The following is a 25334-nucleotide window of genomic DNA, read 5'->3' on the forward strand; positions in this document are numbered from 1 at the left end:
AATGCTTTCAAAAATGGAAGCGTTCATAGTTTATTTTCATTAATTATCAAAATGCAGTGACAGAACAGAAGATAAATCTTAATATTTGGTTTGCCTTCAAAACAGCATTATTTATTTAGGTTCACTTGCACACAGTTTTGGAGAACAAACATCTTGGAGAACTAAGCACAGATCTTCTGTGGATGTAGGCTTCCTCAAATGCTTCTGTCTCTTCGTGTAATCCCAGAAAGACTGGATGACGTTGAGATCAGGGCTCTGTGGGGCCATACTTTCACTTCAGGGACTTCTTGTTCTTCTGTAGGCTGAAGATAGTTCTGAATGACATTGGCTGTATGTTTGGGGTGACTCCTCGAGACAGTAGATGTATGTACCTGGGACCCACTGGTTTCTGCCAGTTCTGAGCTGATGGCACTTCTGGACATCTTCTGATTTTGAAAGGAAATAAGCTTGATGTATTTACACGTACTGCACCAAGTTTCGTTGGCCGATCATTGCCTCTACGATCCTCAACGTTGCCCGTTTCTTTGTTCTTATTCAAAAGAGCTTCAACAGCACATCTTAAAACCCCAGTCTGCTTTGAAATCTGTGTTTGGAGAAACTTTCCTGATGCAGTAGAACTACCTTGTGTCTTGTTGATGTGCTCAGTCTTGCCATGGTGTATGACCTGTGACATGAAACAGTCTTCCACAACCTCACCTTGGTAGCAGAATTCGGCTGTTCCTCAGCCAGTTTGAAGCCTCTACACAGCTGTTTCTGTTTCATTAATGGCCGTTTCAACCTCCATGTGATATTGATGATCATTAGCACCTGTTTGGTATAATTGGTTGATCATACACCTGACTATAATCCTACAAAATCCCTGGATTTGTGCAAAGTGTACCTATAAGAATTGATGCTGGTTTGAAGGCAAAGGGTAGCAACACCAAATATACATTTGATTTAGATTTTTTTATTTGTTCGCTCACATTTCATTTTGTAATTGATAAAAAATAAACAATTATTATTTATAATTTGAAAGCATTCTTAGTTTACAGCATTTTTTTTTACATCTGCCTAAACTTTTGCACAGTACTGTATGTATATGGTATATATATATTGTATACTTAATTATTTGTGGATGAATATAAAAATATATGTATGTTTGTATTGTATTTCTAATTGTTCAAATGCAATGTAAAACATGTGATGTAATTGTAATAATTATACTATTTTAAAATATGGGCCTTAATACTGAACAATGAATATTGAATACTTTGCACTTTTGAACATTGAAACATTCTTGCAATGAAGTTTTCTTCTTTTCTTTGTTTATATTTTGATTCTGTCTTTTTTACTGTGATTTTGTTGACCTTGTTTGTGCCCACCTTGGGACTACAGATGTAAATTAGCTCTTAGCTATAATCTCTGGTGTCATATATTTATTGTACACTGTCCCTGTCAAATAAACAAATCAATAATTAAATGCTTATCTTCCACCTATGCATGTTACTAGCAGAGAATAACCAAAAACAAAGTAAAGTGTGAAGTGAAAATGAATAAAGAGTGCATTTTGTTTTATAATTCTGTACTTGAAAAGTTAACTATCAACTATATGTAATGGTTTTGTCTGGTCTAGTTTTAGACAGAAGTAGAATTGATGTTTTTTTAATCCTCTGAATCATTTTCCCTCCCAAAACACTGAAGGCTTACTTTATGGTTGACAGCAGGCTGACAGTCCTCCAACCGAACACCAAAAGCCTTCGGACTGCCTGTCTTCTTGGCCTTCTTCATGATGTTGATGCCCCACAGCGCCTTGTTGTCATCTACACACACGCACACGCACACGCACGTTAAAATAACTTAGTACGGACACAGAAGATTGACAGTTTATCAGTAACTGGCCAATGTCCGGTTTTCAATCAAACAGTCTCCAGCCACACCAGCAGCTGCATGGGTCCTCAGTCAAACACCAATATATTACACTTAATCTAATGTAAATGTGTAAGAAGCCTTGTGTACAAAGAAAACGAGACATTCTGACCCCAAGGTGGCATTGGCATTAATAACTACAATAATAATCTGGGGTGAGAATTGATAACATTGTATTAATACCAATGTATTGATTCTGCTTATCGGTTTATCAATACTTTATCCGCTTTTCTTCTTGATCTAGTTTTTTAAAGAAAAAATCTGTTTATCCTGCCTGTGTGAAGCTAATGTCATCGCCACACTTTGGAACATTTTTCCCTCCCCGCCATGACTCGTCGTTGCGGGGAGGGAAAATGTTATTTGACCCCACAGACACTCAACAATCGAGCCAAGATAGTCTAATATTCCTGTGTGACATAACTTCAGAATACACCAAATACATTCAAACATAGGTCCTGAGGCATTTATTGCTCTCTGACTCCGGTAAAGTGGGAAAAACAATACAATTCCCCAAAATGACTGTATTTCTGAACTCTCTCTTTAACCAAATCACATATTTGGGCTCTTCTATGTCATAACTCATGTGAACACAGACCAGAGTCATGTTGCTACCCACCAGTTCTGGAGGCTCGGTTCACTGAAGTGTTGTCAGTCTTAGCCAGGAGGAAGGGAGGCATCATACGATGGGCTCTGGGAGAGGTGTCTGGCTTACTGCCTGTCAGACTGCACCAAGTCACAGAAATCAAGAGAGTTTACAACAAAACAAGGTGGGATTAGAAGTCACTTTTTTCAACATGAGGTTCAGAAAAGAGTTCAGTCTTTCAGGTCTTCATAATAACATTGATAATAATATTCTCGGTTTTTGGGAACTACATTCAAAGTTATTGACTCTGACAGGCTGACAGCCCAGAGCTTCAGTGACTCCTGATTACACAAAGCAGAAGGGACAGTTGTGATCAAGGCTTTCTGCTGACCTGTGTTTTCTGTAGTCGTTCAGCTTCTTGTTGATAAGAGCTTGTCTCGAGTAACCAATCTCCTAGAGCAGATGGAGGTTACAGATGAGGATCAGGATGTGTGTGTGTGTAAATTCCACGAGGTGAACTGGGTATGAAGATCTCACCTCGTTGTCGGTCTTGCTGTTCTCCCTGATGACCCTGATCCAGGCCAACATGTCGTCCCTGTCCTCCGCTTGCAACAGGTACTCGCAGAAGTCCTGCGTGGTCAGCCTCAGGGTGTGCTTACGCTTGGTTTCACTGTAGGCGATGTCAATCAGGCAGCCGCGGATGCTGATTGGAGGATGTTCGTCCTGGCCGGGCCCCGCCCCCGCCCCCGCCCCATGGAGGACGGCCTCTCGCTTGTCCTTGTAGAGGAAGAGTGAATGGGAACGAAGCACGGAGAAGACTCGCTTCCACGGTCGCATGCCACCACCTACTTTCTACAGTGGGGGAACATAGAAAACATCAAGCTTGGCACCTTAACTAGCCATGACTGTTAACTTTGGATTTGTGCACATGCCAAAGCAGTGTGCATGTAACAATACTATGTATATGAACTAGTTTTTTTACCTTCTAAAACCAAACCACAAGAGAAAAGTTTAGGAATGATTAAAGTCTTCTTAGCTGCTGTATAAGCATAAGCAGCTAATTTTAGCATGACTGGCTAGATGTTACCTGTTACACAGACTCACTTACCAAGGCTACATCCACACTACTACGTGTTCTTTCTAAAACACAAAAGATCTCCATCCACAAGTGTTTTAGCTCCATGTCATAAATAATCTCCATCCTTATCCACCTGTAAACACATGCATCATGTGAGTGTACACTGGGCATGTGTGTGTTGGTGTAAACAGGAAGAGGTTGTCTAAGATTACTTTGCGGTTTAATCATGGAGGTATAAGTTGAAAATACAGAAAATACTTCAGAGGGAGAACAGCAATGGTGTAAAAAAAGAGCAGATATTTCTTATCTTGGACCGTCGACCAGGTGGAACTGTTACTGAAAGTAACACGAGTATAAGGAGGTTTCTGATGATACAGTTACTTTTTTCTTACAGTGCTCTGCTCTGCTTACGTGCTTCTGCTAATATTCTTGTTTTTTCTGCTTAGAATTATGGGCAGCGGCTCCTAAATACTGATAAATCACTGGGATTTACATTTATAGAAGACACAGTAGGGTATGACCATATTTTTCAACAATTTTATTACAACTTAGTACTTAAAAGCACTTTTTAGTATTTCCTTTTTTATCTTCTATTACTTTTTGCTCATCTATTTAAAGGAATTTTTCATCTGCAAAATAACCATTTGTATATCAGTTACTGAGTGTTGCCTTGAATTCATGAAGAAAACTTTTATAGCATGCCCCCACCGGGAACAAAGAGTAAAAAAAAGAGAAACATCTTGATGTATTTAAGGAATACAGTAGGACAAAATAGCATCTCATTTATTCAGTCTTGTGTTGAGTGCATTTCCTAAACACATGCATTTTCTATTTCAAACACTTGTGCTACTTGTCTGAGAAGCTTGTGCAGAGCACTTCTCTTCCGTGTGTAACACTGTTTATGTGGAAGTGTTGTAAATAATAAGGGTAAATGAAAATGCATGATTGATTGGATTACACTGCTTGAGCTGTGTGTGAGTTTGTAAACGGATGTTTTGATAAAGTTTTGCTGTTATACGTGGTATCCTGTTACTTCAGTTCATCAAGACTTTTCTCTGTGTTCTGATTCCTCGTTCACCGCGGAGACGTGACAAAAACAGTTTTCTTCATGAATTCAAGGCTATAAAGAAATGGTGTCTTATGTATTGCCTTGTGTTTCTTTAAAGTGTAATTCAGGCGAAAAATCATCCCATGGTGTTTTTCGGCACTAACATACATCAAATAAGCCATTGAGTTTTTTATCTTCTAAAAATGATTAACAGAGAAATCCTAACAGCCGGACGTGGCTAACAGTGATTAGCTCGGGGCAGTACGGTGAAAGCATTCAAACGTCTTTTTTAACCACTAATACTGCTGAAAATAACAGCAAACCTCTGCAGCAGCACAAGAAGAGTCCCTAAACAGAAAACAAAGCACCAACAACGTAGTTAGAGAACTCAGAGTTTATTAAAGAGTGTTTTAAAGACTTACCTACTGGCCCCTGTACCAGCTCCAAGTGGATTACCATAGTCAATCCAAAAGGAAGGAGCCCACTGATGCTTTATTCCAGAAAAACACTTAAAATTTGTGGTTTGTGGCAGTTTGGTGAAATATAAATTGATAATAGATGTAAAAGGTTTGGAAAAGTCCCAGACGGCAACTTTCCCTGCAGTAGCGAAATGTCATGTGACAGGGTGAGGCCGGTGTTGGTCATTTTTTGGCGTCCCTGTGGGTACTGTGAGCCCATGGGCACCGAAGAAGAATGTTTATGATGCCAACAGAGTGACATTTTTCGCTGTGGCCTGGAATCATTGAATACTGCAACACGCTGTGTGAATTCTATGGAGGATTCCCTCATAAACAGCACCGTACTGGACACTTTTTTTTACACGTCCCCAGAATAAATTGGAAGAGGCGACAGATTCCTTAATAAATCATCAATGGGCTCCTTCTTTTTGGATTGACTTTGGTAATCCACTTGAATGGACTTTACTATGAGAGGAGCTGGTACAGGGGCCAGTAGGTAAGTCTTTAAAACACTTTTAATAAACTCTGGGTTCACTAACTACGCTGTTGGTGCTTTTTTTCTGTGTAAGGACTCTTCTCATGCTGCTGCAGAGGTTTGCTGTTATTTTCAGCAGTATTAGTGGTTAAAAAAGACGTTTTGTGCCTTCACGGTACTGCCACGAGCTAATCACTGTTAGCAACGTCCGGCTGTTAGCAACTCTACCGGATTTCTCCGTTTATAGTTGTTACACGAAAAAAAACTGTCTTGATGGATTATTTGATTAATGTAAGTGCAGAAAAAGACCATGGCATGATTTTATGCCAGAATTACACTTTAACTTCTTTTATGTCATGTAAAGCACTTTGTGTTGCCTTGTTAGAGAAAGTTGCTAATAAATAAACTAATAAAAATTCCTATAAAAAATGGGCCGTTAACCAGCCCTACCCTTTTACTAGGTATATGTAAGCATTAGTATTTACTTTCAGCTGGCTACAGTTCAGCTGGCAAAATCAAAAACGGCAGACTAGAACTGAGAATCCTGCCTTTATCTACTTGTGTCTGAAGTCAATGATTGTAAACCTTTGCTTTGGTATAAGGGAACGCTTTTGAAAGGTGCAGTAACAGTATGTTAGTAAGCACTGTGTCGTACCTTTCCCTTCTCTGTCAGGATCTGTTTGGAGTGCAGCCAGCCCTCCTTGCGAACATCACTTAAGGTGATGGTTCCCAGTTCAGAAGTGGAGTGGCGTTTGGAGCGGGCCTCCTCCTGGGCTCGCAGACTCTCAAGAGACTAAAACACATATTATGAGTATTATGGGTTGCACAGTACACAGTGTTTTCTTGGTTGATGGAAAATCAATAATGTAGAAATATAAAATGCACAGTCAAGTCTAATGATTACAGCTGTGTTGAACACTCACCCCATCAGTGAAAAAGCTCTTGACCCTTTTTGGTAGTTTGCTGTGGAACAGAAAACACACCAGCTAGAAAAGAGCACTTCTCCAGAGTCCAAATGACTTGAAAAAAACAATATGCTAGTATATGCTAATATGTAGATATAGTTTTAACAAGCTAAATAAATCAAAAGGTTAAAATCCCAAAAAGTAGAACAGAATATAAAAATAACTTGGAGTAATTATTATTAATAAATCTATGAGATGCAGCCTTTTTTTAAATAAATGAGGGTAAATAGTACATTTCCTAGATTAGATTTTTTGTTTATAAATTTTGAATGAGCAATGTCGGAGGGAGCCTGAGACCTAATGCTTTGATGATGTTATTGTTGTGCGCATGACACTTGAAGTGTAATGTTGAAGTTTGGGGTTACATACTGTAGAAGCTACTGGTAAAAGACAAACTCATTTCTTGGACTATATAGACCCATCTGAGCAAAGCATGCAGGTTTTAAAGTGTCGTGACTCACGAGAAGACACGGCCTTCTTCCCTGAAGGTGTTGAGACCCTCGTCACAGGACTTTGATCTCTCGGTGGTGATGGCCAGCAGGTAAGAGGAGCGGCGACCTTTAATACTGCCTGAAGAGAGAGGAGACAAGTCAGAGGGAGGAAAAGAGGAGGACGAGGAGGAGACAAAGAGGGTTCAAAAATATGCAGTGTATGGTGGTGACGTGAAGTGACGAGAAGATGAGTGATTGGAGTGATTTGTTGCTTTAAACAGTGAGTATAACATTAGTCAGGTGAATGAATTAAGGGCTTAAACGTACATACTGCATATAAAAGGAATACCATGACATTTGGATTTTAAGTTCCCAGCTTTGGATACAATTTGGGTGACAATGCTAACAGCATGTAGTGTCCCTTTGTGATCAGCAGTCTTAAATGAGGACAGAGAAACGTTTTCCCCAGTGTAGCCACACTACAGTGTAAAAAAAACACTAAACTTTTTTTTTTTTTTTAGGATTATAGCATTTTTCAAATCATTGTGATGCGAGTGTTTCAGAGAGACGTAAAATTCTGCTGCATGCACAATGAACAGCACACAATCGCTAAAGATTACAATTAGCAGAAACTTAAGCAAACACACTTTTTAAACACTTACATACATCAAATTAGCCATCAAGTTTTTTTTGTGTAACAACTATTAACGGAGAAATCCGGTAGAGTCGCTAACCGTCGGACGTGGCTAACACTGATTAGCTGGGGGCAGCACGGTGAAGGCATTCAAACGTCTTTTTTAACCACTAATACTGCTCAAGATAACATGAGAAGAAGCATGAGAAGAGTCCCTACACAGAAAACAAAGCACCAATGGGCTCCTTCCTTTGGGATTGACTTTGGTAATCCACTTGAATGGACTTTACTATGAGAGGAGCTGGTACAGGGCCAGTAGATAAGTCTTTAAAACATTCTTTTAATAAACTCTGGGTTCACAAACTACGTTGTTGGTGCTTTGTTTACTGTGTAGGGACTCTTCTCATGCTACTGCAGAGGTTTGCTGTTATTTTGAGCAGTATTAGTGGTTAAAAAATATGTTTAAATGCCTTCACCGTACTGTTAGCCACGTCCGGCTGTTAGCGACGGTTAGCGACTCTCCCGGATTTCTCCATTAATAGTTTACACACAAAAAAAACTGTCTCAATGGCTTATCTGATGGGTGCAAGTGTCAAAAAAGACCCTGGGATTATTTTACGCCCGGATTTCACTTTAAGGTCCTTGTAATATGCGTTAGTCAATAGGTAATAAAGGCCTTATAAGATGGTTATTAACAATATGTCTTGTTAAGACAATTAGGGTGATAGTGTTAATAATAGCATCATAAACATTTATAGTGTTAGATTATAAATCATGTGTTAGCACTTATAAGAAACATGATTATGCATGTTTTAATAGTTAAAAGTGAGAACAATGCCTTGTTAGTGCCACAGTGTTGATTTAAATACGTAGAGCGCCACAGTCAAAGATTTCCAAATTCCAAACACAGTGGCTCTGAGTACTTTCTTATTGAATGATGAACCCTTAGGTTCAGATTAATCCTCCCACAAAGCGAGAGGAATCCTCCTTTGCAAATGTCACTGTACTCCTTTAAGATGAGTGTGAGGCTAAACGACTATCAGGGTACCAAAATAAAGGCATTACATAACTGCTTGTCATTCTGATTCCAAAACATTTGGAGTGATGTTTGGCAATGTCAGTTCAAATATACTGGATGACATACTGTATATGTACAGTATATATAGCTCTCTATGAAGCCTTTCAGTATTTAGAGTGGGTAAGTGACACTCACTGCAGTCCTGAGAATGAAGTCGGACAAAGAGTGAGACTGAGGACAGGGTGGGGGAGACAGAGGTGGAAGTGAGGGAGGCCATAGTGGCGGCCTGGGAACTGGACACAACAGAGTGGGCTGGCACATAGCAGGCCTGTAGGTCAGTACTAGGACTGGTGGAATCATCTGCAAGTTATCACAGGTGAGCAACAGGGGGAGACATGATTAAACACAGTGACAGGACAAGAGTTTCCCCAGGTGGTGTTTAGGTTGTTCCAACATCTCTGAGGAGGACCTACTCTGGAGGCACAAATAACCTATCTATATATATATAGACGTATTGTATAGACCAGGGTTTTTCAAAGTCTGACACTGTGGGCCTCCCCTCAAACAAAGCCCTCTTAGTTATGTGCTTAGTTTGGCTCAATTCATGGATGCCTATGGGATCATGGTGATGTTATTTGATCCCACAGACACTCACAACAACAGTTGAGGCTAGATTGGTATTCTGGGAAAGTGGGAACAACTCAAAAAATGATTGTATCTCTGAACCATCGTTAGTTACACCAGTGTGTCATGACAAAATGTGATTCTGGAGACACCTACTGTAGCAGGAAGTACCGCAGAGGAGGTTTTGGCTATTTTGGCAGGTGTCTATCTGTCTGTCTGTCTGTCTGTGGCCAATTTTGGTCACTGCAATAGCATTGCAATAGTGCAAGATACAGTCCCCAAACTTTACAGTTGTGTATTGGAGATCAAAACGGTCAAGTTGGAGAATGGGTCTGATCCAGGTAAAGTAAGGAGGTAGAAAGTGGAAGAGAAGGGGCACTTTACGCCCCTGACCAGGATGCGGCTAGTATGATCTCGTTGTAAGATGGTATTCTATAAACTAAGTCTCCCCTGAAACTGCTTGGAGAACCCTGTGGAGCCCACCCCTCGCTTTGAAAACATCTGGTACAGACCATAATTATAAGAAGCCATGTGGTAAAGTTGTTTCCTACTATACTTGTACTGACGGCTACAATCTCCCATTTGATGTCAAGAGCTACAGAAATGTGGTTACATCTAACACAATCCACTAGTCAATTATGGTGAAAAAAAATGAGCTAGCGAAAACTTTACATTGTTTTTCAATTATATTTCACTTGTTAGCAAACCAATACAAATAGCTTGAATAGGCAACATTTCAGTGTATTGGACCATTACAAGACCAGCAGATTATGTTCCCATTCCAAAAACGGGAAAAATGGGAGGTTTTCTTCCTATTGTGCCAACATGGTGTGAGTGGCAGAACTAGAGAAGAGTCATGGAGACTCACTCAGTGATGTCAGTTATACGCACACCACTGTTTGCTAACATTAGCCATAAGTCATAGGCTGTGACAGGAAAGCCCTGTGAAAGAGCAATTTTGAACCTACATTTGTTAGGGGGGGTATGTGCTACCTTTTCTTTCAAAGTCACATTGTCTTTCTTTCAAATAAAAACAGCAGCAGTAACTGCAAAGTTGTGAGTTACTCACAGGCTTCTATTCAGTTTGAACTTGAGGGTTAGCTAGGACATCTCACTGGTGCAGTGTCAGCAAGACTACAGATGTTATTTTTCCCTTCGACTGAACCTGAAAGATTATTTCTGACTCCAGAGCAGCTCTGTTTCTAAGAGATGTTTCCAGACCTAAATCATCTACTGTCGTCCATTCACAGTACACAAACATAAGACATGTCAAGATTCAAAAACACCATTAAAACATTCACCAACACAGATTTAAACAAACAGAAAACCTGATGTCCTGAAGGAACAAACATTATGTTGACATGTAATGTTTATGAAACACACTACAGGTGTGACAGAGATAGATATATTTAAGAGCTCTGTAGCAACAGACAACTGTTCCAAAGACACCTGTTTTATGAAATTGAGTAAATAATAACACCGAGTGGGAGTAATCTCGTCTTTGGAAAGACGCGTTTAAATTTTACAACACTTGCAATATAATAACTGCATTATCAGGACATCTTTGACATCTTCCGACAGCTGTGGCTGTTGCTACAGAGAAAAGGTCACTAACCTATGAAGGGAATAGAGGACAGGGAGTTGTATGCATGCTGTGCCAGGCTACCATTAGCCCTGCGGTTGGGGGCCCCAGAGACAGGAGAGGGGGTCCCTCGTGGAGGTTCCACACCAGGGGGCTCGGGGGACTCCACAGGTGTGGCGTAGTGGGGTACTCGTACTGCCTGAACAGGGGTTCGACGGCTGGAAGGTGGCTTCTGCCTCAGGACCACTTCTTGATTGAGGGAGATGGGGGAGATGACCTCCCTGTCCTCACCCAGTCGGGCTCTCTCCTCCTCTGACACAGACAGGGCGGGGGTAGACTGGGGCCTGGGTACCATCCCCCCCTCGCTGTCTGCAGGGCTGCTCCTGCTTCCAGGGCTCCAGTTGAGGTGAGGGCCGCTGTAGCCAGGCTCTCTGAAGGAGTGTGCCTGCTGGAGGAGGTGGCCGGCTTTGCGGGAGAAAGAAGGGCTGCAGCTTTTGTAGCCCACCAGCTCTTCTTCTTTTACTCGCCTTGTTTGGGGTTCAGCTACCTGCTGACCTGACTGCCTGCCACTAGGAGGCATTGTGGAGGAGGCTGTGATGGTTTTGTGCTGATGCCCTGGTGAGACTTTCTGCTCTTTTGCTGTTTGGGAGGCTTGTGAAGAGTGTTCGGAGCGTGGTGACACCAGTGCAGAGGCTTGTGCCAGGGTTTCCACAGAACGCCCGTAGTTATGCTCGTACTCGGCATAGGCTGCCAGGAGGCTCTCTGAACATGACCTGCTCCCTGGTCCTGATACACCACCCCAGCCCCCTAGCCAATAGGAGTCGTGGGAAGCAGCAGCTGCCTGGTGGTGGCACAGGAGGGTTTCTCTTCTGCATTGTTCTGCAGATGTTGTGGAAGCAGATGTAGGACCGGGGCCAAGGGCTAACCCCAGCCCCAGCTCTGCTAAATAATCCTGAGATATACTGCGACGGCGGGGGGACATGCTCTCTGCAGCCTCAGCCTGGCTGTAGTACCAGTCAGACAGAGCCTGGTGGCAGAGACTGTCGGCGTGAGTGCGGGGAGAGGCCGGCAGACTGCTCTTCCGTGGTGGAGGCAGAGTTGCAGAGGCGATGGCAGCATTGTGGTTGGCAAAGTGAAAGTCCAGCACACTAATGGCCGAAGAGGAGCGGCCTCGGTGCCGCCCCAATGGGGCAAAGTGTCCACTGGAATCCTGGGGGCCCCCGGGCCAGCGGGAGTTGGGAGTAGAAGCAGCAGGGGGGCGGTTGTCCAGTAAAGAGGCAGCGGGGCTGGGACGGCACTGCCAGTTGTCTATGGGACTGTGGAGGTTGTGGCTAGGCTGTGGGGCAGTGGAGCTGGGCTTGGTGGAAGGGTAACAGAGAGGCGGCGGCACAGGGAGATTCTGGGCCTCTCCTGAATATGGCTCATTGCCTTTCAGATAGGCATCCTCGGAGTACGCCTGAGGACAAGAGGGGTTAGGGCACAATGTAAAACAGGAAAGAAATTACAGAAAAACAAAGATTGAGGGAACAGCTGGAGGGCAGAGTGAGGCAGATGCAACACGCACCATGAAGTGTTATTTCTTTCCTTTGTCGTATAAAAGCTAAATCCTTATTATAAAACCAAAACTGGAACTTTATCTCCTTTTTGTAATGTTGGGGCAGTTAATCACTAGTTTGCATCCCCAGACTCATTTAAAAAAGCGTAACAGATTGAACCTCCCAGTTCACTTTCAATTTCCAAGGGCCATAATCAACTACGCAGAGATAAATCTGTATTAGGCAGACCTACTACCAATCAGAGCAATGAAACGTGACCTGAAATCAATCAGGGCAACAAAACAACGTAGCGCAGAGTGACACATGAAGTTGAAGTTGGGCTTGGTCCAATTAAAAGCAGGAAACGTTCTCAAATTACAGCTAAACGGTAACTAAAATGTGTTTGTGAAAACATTGTTGGCCAAAAGAGGCAATAGTAACAGCATCCTGATTCATATTTGATCAGTACTGCCTCGATTGAAGGGGTGGTGTGGTGGTTCGCACTGTCGCCTCACAGCAAGAGGGTTCCCTCTCTCTGGGTTCTCCGGCTTCCTCCCACAGTCCAAAGACATGCACGTGTTAGGTTAATTGATGATTCTAAATTGCCCGTAGGTGTGAATGTGAGTGTGTTTGTCTCTATGTGCCCTGTGATAGTCTAAGGTCCTGTCCAGGGTGTACCCAGCCTCACGCCCGATGTCAGCTGGGATCGGCTCCAGCCTGTCAGATAATGATGGATGCCGAATACGCACAGAGAATGCAGGATACGCTCCTCTGTGAGTTGTCATCTTAAACCCGCCCCACATGAAATAAACGGTTGTGATTGGTCTACCCAAGATCTAGACGGCTGGAAATCTGTCTGAATGGCAGAGAGGCCCTACATACCTGCCAGAGCAAATGAAACATGAGCTCTGCAGGCCACGTTTATCCTGTACTAACAGTATTATCTTTTAGTTTTTGTGTCTATTAACAAGACAACATTCATTATTTTGAATCTATTCAGCTTTAATTGATAATACCCTCCACCTAATTGTGTTTCTAAATGTTATTATGATAATAACAATATTAATAAACAATAAAGAAAATCCAGTGCTTAGAGTTTTCCACCCGTGTTGGTCGTTTTACGCCTCCCTTCATGCATTCTTATATACCCAGCTGTAAAAACAAATTAAGTTGTCTGCCGATTGATAACAGTATAATTTATCTGCCCATGCACAAGTTCACATTTCTGAAGTTAAACTTTAATAAGTGGCTCCAATAATGATAATAGAAAGACACAATGCCTGTTATTATGCAAAGAGCCTAGCTAACTGTGACTGAATACAGTAACGAGGTGAAAAGAAGGAAAGCAGAAAAAAATAGAAGAAAGATAATACTCACACTTACCAACTGCAACACATCCTCATCTTTGGGCATAATAGAGAGCTCCAGAATGTTTTCACTACGAAAGAAGGTGAAAATATGTGGACAATATCATTAACAGGTCAGGCAAGACATAAAAAGAGATTTACAAACACGAGTCCCCACCTGTTTTGGATGAGTGCGATCACCTGAGAGTAGGTTTTTCCCAGAATGCTTTCCCCATTCACCTTCACCAGTCTGTCTCCTGGAGAACACACACACACACACACACACACACACACACACACACACACAAAAAAAAATACCTTAGAACGTAGTATTCAGAAGAAGGGTGAAATATTAAAAAATTATTCTGTCTGGCAGTCTGTTGGAGAGCTACAGCCAATGAAACGGGTTGAGGGGAGACCTGTTGGAGGGGTCGCTGTAACAAAGGGAACGTTACTGTATGTGTTGCATTTGACCTGATGACCTGACAGTGACGTCACAAGAGCTGTGTTCGAAATCGTTCCCTATCACAAAAGTAGTGTACTATATAGTGTGTACGCCATTTTGTAGTGGTGTTCGAACTCTCCGTGGTTAATTTCACTATATAGTCCACAGCTAATTTGAGTGTACATAGGATGTACACTACATTGTTCTCCTGCATACCACAATGCAATGCGCTCATGTTTTACCGAAGGAGAAGAAGCAGCAGAAGAGGTGGTAACGGTAGCCGGAGAGCTAACTGCAGTTACTGTTCCTCACCAGCTGACTAGTGTTACTACGGTTACTCTCTCGTGAAATAAATGAACTGTGGGCTATTACAGCTCATAATCAGGACACACAACCATTGTTAACAAAACTACACACAATCGCAATTTCAACAATTTATTTGGGATTTAGGATGAAATGAACATGAACATCAGTGCAACCTTTGACCATCCTCCTGAGAGCAGGTTTGTATCATAAATAGACTAAAAAATGAGTTTACAGCTCTGTTCGTTTACATGATGCTTGAAGAGCTGCTTCCGTCACACACATATATCCGGAGTATCTACTGACACAACGAGTTGTTAGAAAATTCCAGTGTAGTGTCGCAAATTCTGTTTGGTTATTTCATATATAGTGCACTATTTAATAAACACTATATAGGGAATAGTGAGTGAGTGAATGAGGGAATGATTTCGAACACAGCTAAGGTCCTGGAGTACACCTGTTCATCAATGCAGCAAGGTGACAAGATTTACAATTGGAGGTGAGCAAAAACAACATTCTCAGGGTTGATAGCTGACTCTTTAAGCAATAGGAAGGCAGCCTATATGAAGTCTGAGAGTAAAAACATTGCAAACTACTTGTTGCTATATAGATTCATAAACACACATTAGTATACGAAAGTGATGCGAGGAAACAGTAAGAATGTTTGAGCGCCTCAGACGGTGGTACGCTTATTTTGGAGTTTGGAATTTATTTTATTGTGCAGAATTTAAGTACCGCCCTGGATGTTGACAGCATTGATGTTAATCCTAATGACCAGCAGCTCCAGTCTTCACAGCGAGGAGATTGGGGTGTCCGTGTAGGGCCGTGGGTAGCACACAGCTCATTCACTGGTCTTATATTTGGTTATAAAGTTAAGAAGTTCCACTTTAGTTTTACACCATTAAACTTAAAACATAACCATCAGTGAACTTTTGCCCCACACTGTCCGACACAATCACTAAGTTTTGGTGAGTGTGATGAGCCAAGCTCTGCTACATCTTCTGTCTTTCTCCTCTCTTTCACTTGTGTCCTGGCTACATGTGTCCTCTACCTGTACACAGTCCAGCTTGTTGCGCAGGGCCATTGTCTTTGACACTTTTCACAAAGATGGTGTCCATCGGCTCCAGGCGAGACCGCTGACTACCTGCTGAAACAAACACACATACAGATTTAGTGCATGCACATACATTCCCTGTACTGAGAAGATCAGCAAAACCCACACAGTTGAATCAGCTTCACCTACACATGGAAACATAACACACACACCCTAAGCATTATAAAACAGAACACAATAGACACAACAGATCCTAATGTGGCATGTAGAGACACTTGATCAGAGCTGAATGTCTAAACGTCAGTATTTTGTGTGTGTGTGTGTGTGTGTGTGTGTGTGTGTGTGTGTGTATGTGTGTGTCTGTGTGTGTGTGTGTGTGGGCGGAACACTCACCTTTTCCAGTTGCATTTCCATTCTCTTCATCCTTTGGGAGAAACAGAGCAGGTGTTAGAGGAGCAGGGAACCACAGGGAGGCGCTGCTCCGCTCACGTTCAACACAAACCTCCACTCCCAGCCCAGGTCTCACTGACTCTAGCTGACTGTCTCACTGACAGACATATGGGCTCCCTGTCTGTCTGTCTGTCTGTCTGTTTGACTGTCTATCTGTCTGTCTGTCTGTCTGTCTGTCTGACTGACTGACTGTCTGTCTGTCTGTTTGTCTGTCTGTCTGTCTGACTGACTGGCAGCCCTGCTGGCTCGGTCTATCTGGAGGCTTTGATGCTTCGCTGAGTTGGCTCATTCCTGACCTGGACACACAAAGGGCTCTGACACAGACTGAGGTATGCTGCTACACAACAGCAAACCTCTCCAGGCCAGGAGAACGTGACCATCCTGTCTACAGTATTACAGTACCCATAAGTGTGTGTAACTAATGTGAGTGACTCAGGGTATAATGCACCTTGAAAGTGCACAAGATACAGGACTGATAATTTAATTAAATTTTATGATTAGTTTCAAATCACAACAGAAGATCTCTCAGGACACTTTTAATATAAAGTAGGTCAAGATATGGGCTCTGATATTAACTAATTAACTGGATCAGATATGGGCTCTGATATTGACTAACTAACTGGATCAGATACGGGCTCTGATATTGACTAATTAACTGGATCAGATATGGGCTCTGATATTGACTAATTACCTGGATCAGATATGGGCTCTGATATTGCGTAAGCAGGAATCCTAAAGTTACATTTCATACCTTTCAAGACCCTTTACAAACATTTAGGACCACGTCACCACTTTGAGTTCTGACCACTTACATAAACCACATACTTTGACTTACATTTACCATATACTACTACTATACATAAGCTATGTAGTTTAACATCTGGGCGTAAAGGGACCTTTGCGTAACCTTATCATGCTGCATTCACTCAGCAGCTCAGTGACAGCTGTCCTTTTCAGATGACTGCTACACTACACGGACTCAGACTTGCCCAGGCAATGACTCAGTTCATGCAAAGTTTAGCTACAACCTCTTTGAACCAATATTCATATTAAGGTTACAAAACTTAATACCTTGCAAAATGGGGTTTAACACCTTTTAATACTTTTTACGGGCCTTAATTATTGCTCAATTGTCTTATAAATGTTAATACTATTTATGACTCTGGCAAGCCTTCAACCATCAAAACTAGCTTGCAGGGCTCAAACTATGGTACAGGCGTCCACAGCCCCTGCTCCTACGGATGAACATCTATCACATTTGTCACTTGGGATGGTTGTGGGACGCTATGTGAGTGAAGCTATGAAGCCTTTTAGGGGCTGTTACTATGACAAAAACAATGTTTTTTTCAGTGTATTTCTTAAACCTATGCTGTGCATTTTAGTCAACAATGTAAACAATAACAGTAATAAATAAATGTTCATTTAAGTTCAGCAATTCTATCTCTTTTGTTATCATTACTAAATTGTTGCATTTGATCAGATGAATGATTTGGTGGAGTGAAGGTGTATTTCCCAAGTTGTTGTGGTCCAGAGGATGCAGGCTGTAAACGGCAGAGAGCAGTTCACTCACCTTGAGGCTGTGGAGGGAGGACTCTGGTGGGTAGACGATGAAGTGGCGCAGAGTGAAGCCGAATCCCTGTGAGTTCTTCTGCACAAAAATGGTCCGTGAGCCCTGCCATGACACGCCTTCCACCTCACCTGACGACAGAGGCCGGCGCCTGTTCTCACTGGACAACACCGTGCCATCTCGCCGTCCTTTAGCCTATTGAGAAGATGGAGAAAATGTTTAAATCAATAATCCTTTTCCTCTTGGTATAAAATGAACACTGACAGAACTTCACCATGTAGTTGAATGCATTTAAGGGAAGAGAGTGGGTGAATGTGGCTGTATGTGGTCCATTCACTGAGGACTCTGCCCAGGTTTGACCAGGGCACAACTACAGCAATGCCAGGAATTTCTCAGAGACTTCCTGTCTCTAAAGAGGAAGCTCTATTTTCAACAACAACCCCACCTATAATCACATTTATTACCTGCAGCCAACAATGGAAGAGTTAAAAATATATACTGTCTATAAATAAGTCATGGAACAACAGGAAATGATTAGGGCTCATAAACACTGATCTGGAAACACAGACCAGAAGAGCAGGAGACAAAGGGAACACACACTTTCACAAAGAGTGTGATTAAAGACATCCACTGATATTTCTTTAGCCTACAGGAGGTGAGAGTAAACCATTGTTTCACATACAAACACTGAACACAACTCAGCTGATAAAGGGATAAACTGTAGCTCCAACCTGCCTGGAAACTTTAGTCATTTACAGAACAACATTGATCTTGATCATTAGAGTGGGCTGATAAACAGAGAAATATTCAATAGCACTAAAAGCACACAAATTCATTCCACACAAAAGACACTTGACTCAGCCAAAAACAACAGGAAGTCTGTTTCTTGAGGCAGGAAATGGATGGCCGTGATTTGGGGAATTTTTTGCCTCTAAGAATGCTCCCAAGGAGAGCAGGGAAGAGACACACACTTTCCACAGAGGGAAGTCAATATTGTTGAACAACTGGCAACATTTAGATTTTGAGCAGTGTTAGGCTCCATCCACACTACTACGTTTTTATTCTAAAACAGCGTTTGAGAACTAACAACAATCTCCGTCCACACAAGTGTTTTAGGTCTTTATTGGAAATAATCTCTGTTCATGATATGTGTTTTCATGTGCCTGAAAACACATATCATGTGACCATTTGTCTATTTGTGTGCAAACATCATGGATGTAGAAGTTGAAAATACAGAAAATACTATAGAGGAAGAACAGCAATGGTGAAGGGTGAGACCAGAGAGTTCTTATCTTGGACCTTTGACGAGGTGGAACTGTAACTGTAAAGTAACACATGAGTATAAGGAGGTAACGGTCGTGGTAAAAACAGATTTGGTACAAAGAATTTCGCTGACATATTAGAGTGGTCCCAGGATCATTATCCATCACTGGAGGAAGCCATGACAAAGAGAAAAGAGCAGCCACACAAGAAGATGAAATCCCAGTCAGGTCTAACTGATCGGACTGACTGACGTGCGTGTCTTTGTCATCGTTTCCAACGCCTCTGTTTCTGCCAGCTCAGACTAAGACACAAACCTGGGGGATTTCAAACTAAAACACGCTCAGCAGGGTTTCCAAATCGTGTCTATTTTAGAGGTTCAGAAATACTGTAGTAGTGAGGCCTTAAAGTGTAATTCCAATTTTTGGTGGGCGATAAATTGTCCCGGAAATTATTGCGGGAAGCGATAATATTGCTGTTTTGAGACCAACAGATAATGATAATGGCATAATATTGCAAGTACACCCTTTCAAAGATGAATTAAAGTTTATTTCTAAAAAATATTAACTGTAAATTTCTAGAAGTGTAAGAAATTTTAAATATCCTAAATAAATCAACAAAACAACCAGACTAAATAAAATGGACTCTCACCTGGACTTGGTAAATGGACTTATATAGTGCCTTTCTAGTCTTCTCACTACTGAAGGTGCTTTCACATTACTTGTCACATTCATCCATTCACACACCCATGGGGAGCATGGGGAGCAATTCAGGGTTCAGTCTCTTGCCCAAGGACACTTGTGGACACTTCTACATGTAGACCACTACTTGGTTAATCTTAGAAAAAAGGTTGTGGTTTGGCTTTGTACTTCTGGGACACCAACACCAGTCCCTCAGGTGAAAGTCCTGTGTTTTGTGACTCATCCACCACCCTGATCCTACACAGACTTATACTACTTATATTTTATAGGACGTCACCTAATTTCCCTCTTTGCTCTAGATGTAAGTTCTACAGCGCCTTACTTTTAAATAATAAGGTATATGTTCAGACAGTGAATGAGGATAGCCTAGATGAGAGTCCTTACCTGATCCTGAACACTCGCCTGACTGTGCAGCTCTTTCAGGACAACAAGGGCTTGTTGTGCTGCCTCAAATATAGCTCTTCATTAACATGGGTCACTCACTCAATATACTCTCTGTTCTTTCAACTGCACTAGTCATTTCATTTTGCTCACTTGAATTAGTATTTGAAATTCAGACCACAGTTAAAAGGATTTAGTTCATCTGACATTCAGACCACAGCACAATGAGCTGAACTGAGAGCCAATGCAAAAAGACACACATCTCCCCTGCATACACAGGTCAGATAATACAAGTGGACACTCACACACACTCATTGTATACTAGAAAAAGCTGGATTATTAAAACGGCTATTATATCAGCAGGAAAACATTCAAGCAGTGTGTGTTGTATGATCCTTGATGCATACTTGAACAGATGATGTAAAAGGACAACCACACACACCCACATATGCATTCACCCACAAGATTTTATATAAAGCTACATGAATTTCCATGCATCGTGAGGACATCAGCCTCATCTCCCTTACCCTCTGCTTGTCAACAGGCCCCCTCAGTGCTACATTACATAACACCTAAAGGAGGAACAGAGGGATGGCATAACACACACCCTCGAATCAAACCCCACGTGCTGAATCTTTCTCTGAACTGTAGATGATGACAATGCGCCAATAGCTGTTTTGTTCGACTCTAACCTGACACAGGTTAGTCACCCCTACGGTTAATAGCAATGACATCAACGTTGGCTCCCTGTGATAAAACCAGAACATCCACATGGTAGAAAAGGACAGCGGTGGCCATTAATGGTGTCCTTCTTTAGCACTAACTAGAACAGACAGGAAAGGTTAAATCAAGATGGCCGAAGAAGCATCATTTCCACATTCATTAGATCAGATAGGAGATGAGGACTATTAGAAACAATGACAGCTGCAGTCCTACTACTACATACCAGGATGGACCTCAGACAGATTCAAAAGCTAGTCTGGACTGACAGCACCGTACAGCACCGCAGTTACACCAGAACAACTGACAGTTGGTAGAGAGTTTCAGTACATATGTTATTTCTGGGTTACTTTCAAACCCCCTACTTCCGACCTTGCTCTGACCACACCCATCTTTGGACCTGGCCTTCATTTTGAGCTCGTACCTGTTAAGTATCAGGCCAGGGGCGCCAGGTGGGGGGTCCAAGGCCTCACATCCAGCCCACTTGCTTGGATCACACCTAATTTCAAATTTGTTTCGTGACTGTATCTCACACGGTTTAGACGCTATCATGGTGACAAAATGTGTCTGCAGACAGACAGACATAAACACCTGACAAAATACTCAAAACATGTGGTAGTTCCTTCTACAGTAGGTTTCTTCAGGACCCCTTTTTGTAATGATGATAGATACACACACACACAGACTCACAAGGTGAAAGCAATACCAGCGTCGCTGTCACAGCTGGGAACTATTTACGTTACCAGAAACACTTTTAGAATAGTAAAAGTAAAGGCTTTGGCGAACCAGTCAGCAATAACTTGCTGCCAAATATGAACGATACTTTTGTCATGATCTATGACAGAGTTCCATTTATCATGAGTATTTTGTCATTGTGAAGGACAACTGATGCAGCATCTGGGACACCTCACAACAGTCAGAATTATCTGCCTTTTTTGCCTGGTCTGACAAACGTCTATAAAGTATTGGGTGTGAAGTTGACCACCGGACACAGAGAAGGCAGAGGCCAGGTTAACAGTCGATCCCCGGCACCTCCTTCACAACCCAGAATGATCCAAAGAACGATTAAACTGAAGAGACAATGTATTCGGCTAAATATGACCTTAAATAAAAAATACCCCTGGAAAGATCAGAATAAAATCTAGTAGTACTGAATAATGGGAAGAAAGAAATTGGGCATTGGCAGTTTCATCCCAGAACTACTGTTTCCCCTCTTACCCAGGACACACGATGGCGCTGTATGACCCTCCGAGAGCCCCGTATTCTTGGTGAAGTGATGGGTGTTGGGTGGGGTGAGGCGTGAGGTGAGACCCCCCTTAAAACTGCCAGCCAGATACAGCGTGGTTCAGCGTCGCTACAGTCCACGCCAACGGAACACTGAAAACGCCATTCATGGCCCGAAGGAGCTGGTGCAACACCTGACACCCTCAGCATAGCACCTCAACATTCATACGCACTACTGTCTGTGCAGCACACACACAGTAACACACCAGGGGTCACAAGGCTTCAGACCCCACAACTGAGATATCCGGTCACCTCGGCACAATCTCTGCTCCATGCATCATGAGAAGCACACGTCTACACAACTACTCAAGTGTCACAATCAGCATTGTGGATGCAGAGCACCAAGTCTTGAATGTGTGAATTTAATATCCTTGCGTTGGACTTAGCTTGAGCTTCATTATTTGTGTATCTTCATTTGGGAAACTCATCAGATAGGTGATCAAGCCATGACGATCCTGGATCGGATAAGACTTCATTCGTCATATTTTTTCCACTTTTCTTCCATGATGTCTCAAGCTAGTCCTCTTTTTTTATTATCTGGGTTTAACTTGGTCCTTGTCTTTGGGATGTAAGGCACATTTCAGTAGTCAAATCAGCTGTACAAATCTCAGCCTCTTCCTGTCTTCTTTTATCTTTCATTTAATCCAGTTCACAGTTCTAGATGTGGTATTCTCAGGCTTTACCAGGATGCTGGCTTTTCAATGAGAAACAGCATTAGTCCAAGGGAAAGTCCAATGGCAGCATTAGCTAACAGCTCAAATGCCAACTAGTCCTCTTCAAAGCTTTTGGAGCAGAATTGTCCCGATGTCAGAAAAAAGACACCATTTCACTGAAGAAGTTGTTGCTGTTCTGCAGTTTGGCTTTAATTTAGTGCTTGACTCTGAATTTTGGAAGCGGGTCCATCCTAGACCAGTTGAATTCTGTTGCTGGACGAGTTGAGCTGAGAAGGCAGTTTGTTGTCAGACCAGATTTTAGAATTTGATAAAATCCCAAGATGCTGCTGAGAGATCCAGTGTGTCCCCCTGACTGACTGACTATCTTTATTGCTGTCTAAGTATAGTTCTTCTCTCTCTCTCTCTCCGTCTCTCTCTCTCTCCCCCCCTGGGTATATTTGCTGACATCCCCCCTCTCTCTCTCTCTCTCTCTTTCTCTCTGTCACATTCCTCTCATCCTTTTGCTACTCCAGCCCATTGGTAGAGCAGCAAGCAGTGTTTATCTCTCTCTCTCTCTCTCTCTGTGGGTCTCCCTGTCTCCTCCTTTTAGTCTCACAATCTGCTGGATGATGCTGTTGGTATCCAGGGTATGAACAATGCATGTTAAAATGATTATTTGATTTTTTTAGAGGAGTATAAAAAAGATGTCATATTGGTCTCTCGGAACTTAGGATAAGCATGTTTCACTATTTTTCTGTCCACACTCAGCCTGACTCATCTATTGTGCTGATGATAAGGCTGTGTATTGGTGTATCGTCTGAAAATATTAGAAGTATCTTGATACAGTGGTTACGATTCGATAGAGGCAATCCTGGAAGGAAGGGGATGTATCATGGAAATAGAAAAAAGAATGGACAGCAGACGGAAAAAATGGCGCTCATTCATTCCTGTGGAAAGCTGCTCAGTGGCACAGTCTCCCTTAAGGCTGCCGCCATTTTTGGTTCACGTAAACGAGGGAGGACTTACCGGATATAGAAATGTTTGTGTTCCTGAGTCTATGCCCGCGCGCCAAGCACGAAACAACACAAAATTTTGGAAAAAAATCGGACACCATGTTTAAATAGTTTGAGCAGCAGAGTTGTGTCTCTGCCGGAGACTTGCACAGGACCTTTACAGGGACGGGACCTGAGCTGCTGGATGTGTTTCACTACAGCTCTTTTTAGCCGACCACCCTCCTTCTCCTGCCCATAACTTGATTTTGATTTAAAATTATGTCCACCTACATTTTTTTAGTAAAGGGTCTCAGGATAATTATGAGCCTTTAGATTTGTATCCAGAATTTTTTCAGAGGTGGTCTCCTCTTCCCTGCATGTTTTGGAGTGAATGGGCAAATGTGCTCCTGGGCACAGGACTGCCCCTCAAACAGGCCAGTGCTGCAGTACCACACTGCTAAGACCATACGACGAGAACGCCTGTCCCGGGGACCTGTGATGTATCTGGATTTTTAAAAATCTGATTATAGAAAAACTGTCATAGTGGAATGAACACACCTCCATGTTTATACGTTGATACGCTAGAGTGGAAGAGTCAAATGGCTGATGATACATTACAACTATACTAATACTGCAAAAAACTGCATGGGATAAGCATAAAGTGTCTTTAAAGGGGAGACTCATGGGTACCCACAGAACCCATTCTCAGAAATGTTGAGATCAGAGGTCAAGGGAACCCTCTGAAAAAAGCCATACCAGCTTGTCTATCGCCTAAATTTAGCAGAACTTTGGAATTAAATGGTTTCTACCAGTTGATGAATGTATATATATGTTTAATGAAAGCACTTCTACTTGCCTTAAATATATAGGGGACGGACCGGCAGTAGAGAGGTTAATGTGTTTCAGTAAAGAATACAAAAGAGCAAAAAATGTAACTGCAGGTGAGCCTGTTCTTTCAGAGCCTCCATCTTGTCATGTTCATTGTCACTATGTACTACTACTATACTACTATATATGTTCCCCTCTTAAATCAATACACACACACATGTTCCTATTACACTTCTGTCCTTACTACAAGCCTGTCTCAGAAATTGGGGTTCCCGATTTCCAATTACAAGTGAACTCAGCGTAGCCGTTAGTGACGATCTGGGCCGACAGACCACCCACTGTCAGCAGAGTCACTAACATGGAGGAGCATTTCCATCTATGTAGGGAATGTCTCCACAGACGCACAGATGTGAATACTCAGCAAAAAGGCAACAAGTGTGGGTCACATGATCAATCACCATTGTCTTAACTCACTCTGTGATAGAAAATAACCTAAAAGACAATGAAATAGATGGAAATCTTACAGAGTACAACTTTGAATATGTTGCTGGCGATAAGTCATGGTTAGCCTAGCTTAGCATAAATACTGGAGGCAGAGGGAAACAGCTAGCCTGGCTGTGTCCAAAGTTAAAAATATATATACACCTACCAACCTGTCTAAAGCTCCTTAATTAATGGATTAAAAAAAACAACATGCAATGTGTTTATCAGTGAGCTCTAGAAATGTTGGTCAGCATGTGTTTTTAGCTTTGGACAGAGCCAGTTTTCCTTCCCTTCCAGTGTAACCTTACCTAACCTTGTTCACACTAACCCTTCACCATTTTTACCCCACATTTTTTATTGAATTTTCAGATGGTCAAAGAAGAAAAAAGTCCAACAGTTGTACAGTGTGTCAATACATCTGCCTTAAAGTGAAAAAACAGGAACAAAAACAAAAAACCATGTCAGACGTGGTCAAAGAACCAACTAAATAATTGATCAACATATAACATAAGCAGACACATAGGGGAC

At 42.1% G+C, this 25334-nt stretch overlaps 1 protein-coding gene across 1 annotated transcript in view; it reads right to left on the minus strand.

Annotated features, from left to right (window-relative positions):
- LOC310961139 (rho GTPase-activating protein 23-like) overlaps positions 1-22000 on the minus strand; it is a gene marked incomplete at its 5' end in the record, with an annotated part of 40873 nt that extends 18873 nt beyond the window's left edge. Inside the window, 15 exons of the mRNA XM_083933108.1 lie at positions 1690-1802; positions 2525-2631; positions 2883-2944; positions 3029-3343; positions 6206-6343; positions 6474-6513; positions 6977-7085; positions 8794-8958; positions 10838-12260; positions 13717-13777; positions 13864-13942; positions 15485-15580; positions 15881-15911; positions 17508-17699; positions 21785-22000. Of these exons, the coding sequence (XP_083789234.1) occupies positions 1690-1802; positions 2525-2631; positions 2883-2944; positions 3029-3343; positions 6206-6343; positions 6474-6513; positions 6977-7085; positions 8794-8958; positions 10838-12260; positions 13717-13777; positions 13864-13942; positions 15485-15580; positions 15881-15911; positions 17508-17699; positions 21785-22000 (3147 nt within the window). The remainder of the gene's footprint in view (positions 1-1689; positions 1803-2524; positions 2632-2882; positions 2945-3028; positions 3344-6205; positions 6344-6473; positions 6514-6976; positions 7086-8793; positions 8959-10837; positions 12261-13716; positions 13778-13863; positions 13943-15484; positions 15581-15880; positions 15912-17507; positions 17700-21784) is intronic.
- Positions 22001-25334: the final 3334 nt, after the last annotated feature.

Source organism: Echiichthys vipera, assembly GCF_963691815.1.
Source record: "Echiichthys vipera genome assembly, chromosome: 18".
Lineage (NCBI taxonomy): Eukaryota > Metazoa > Chordata > Actinopteri > Perciformes > Trachinidae > Echiichthys > Echiichthys vipera.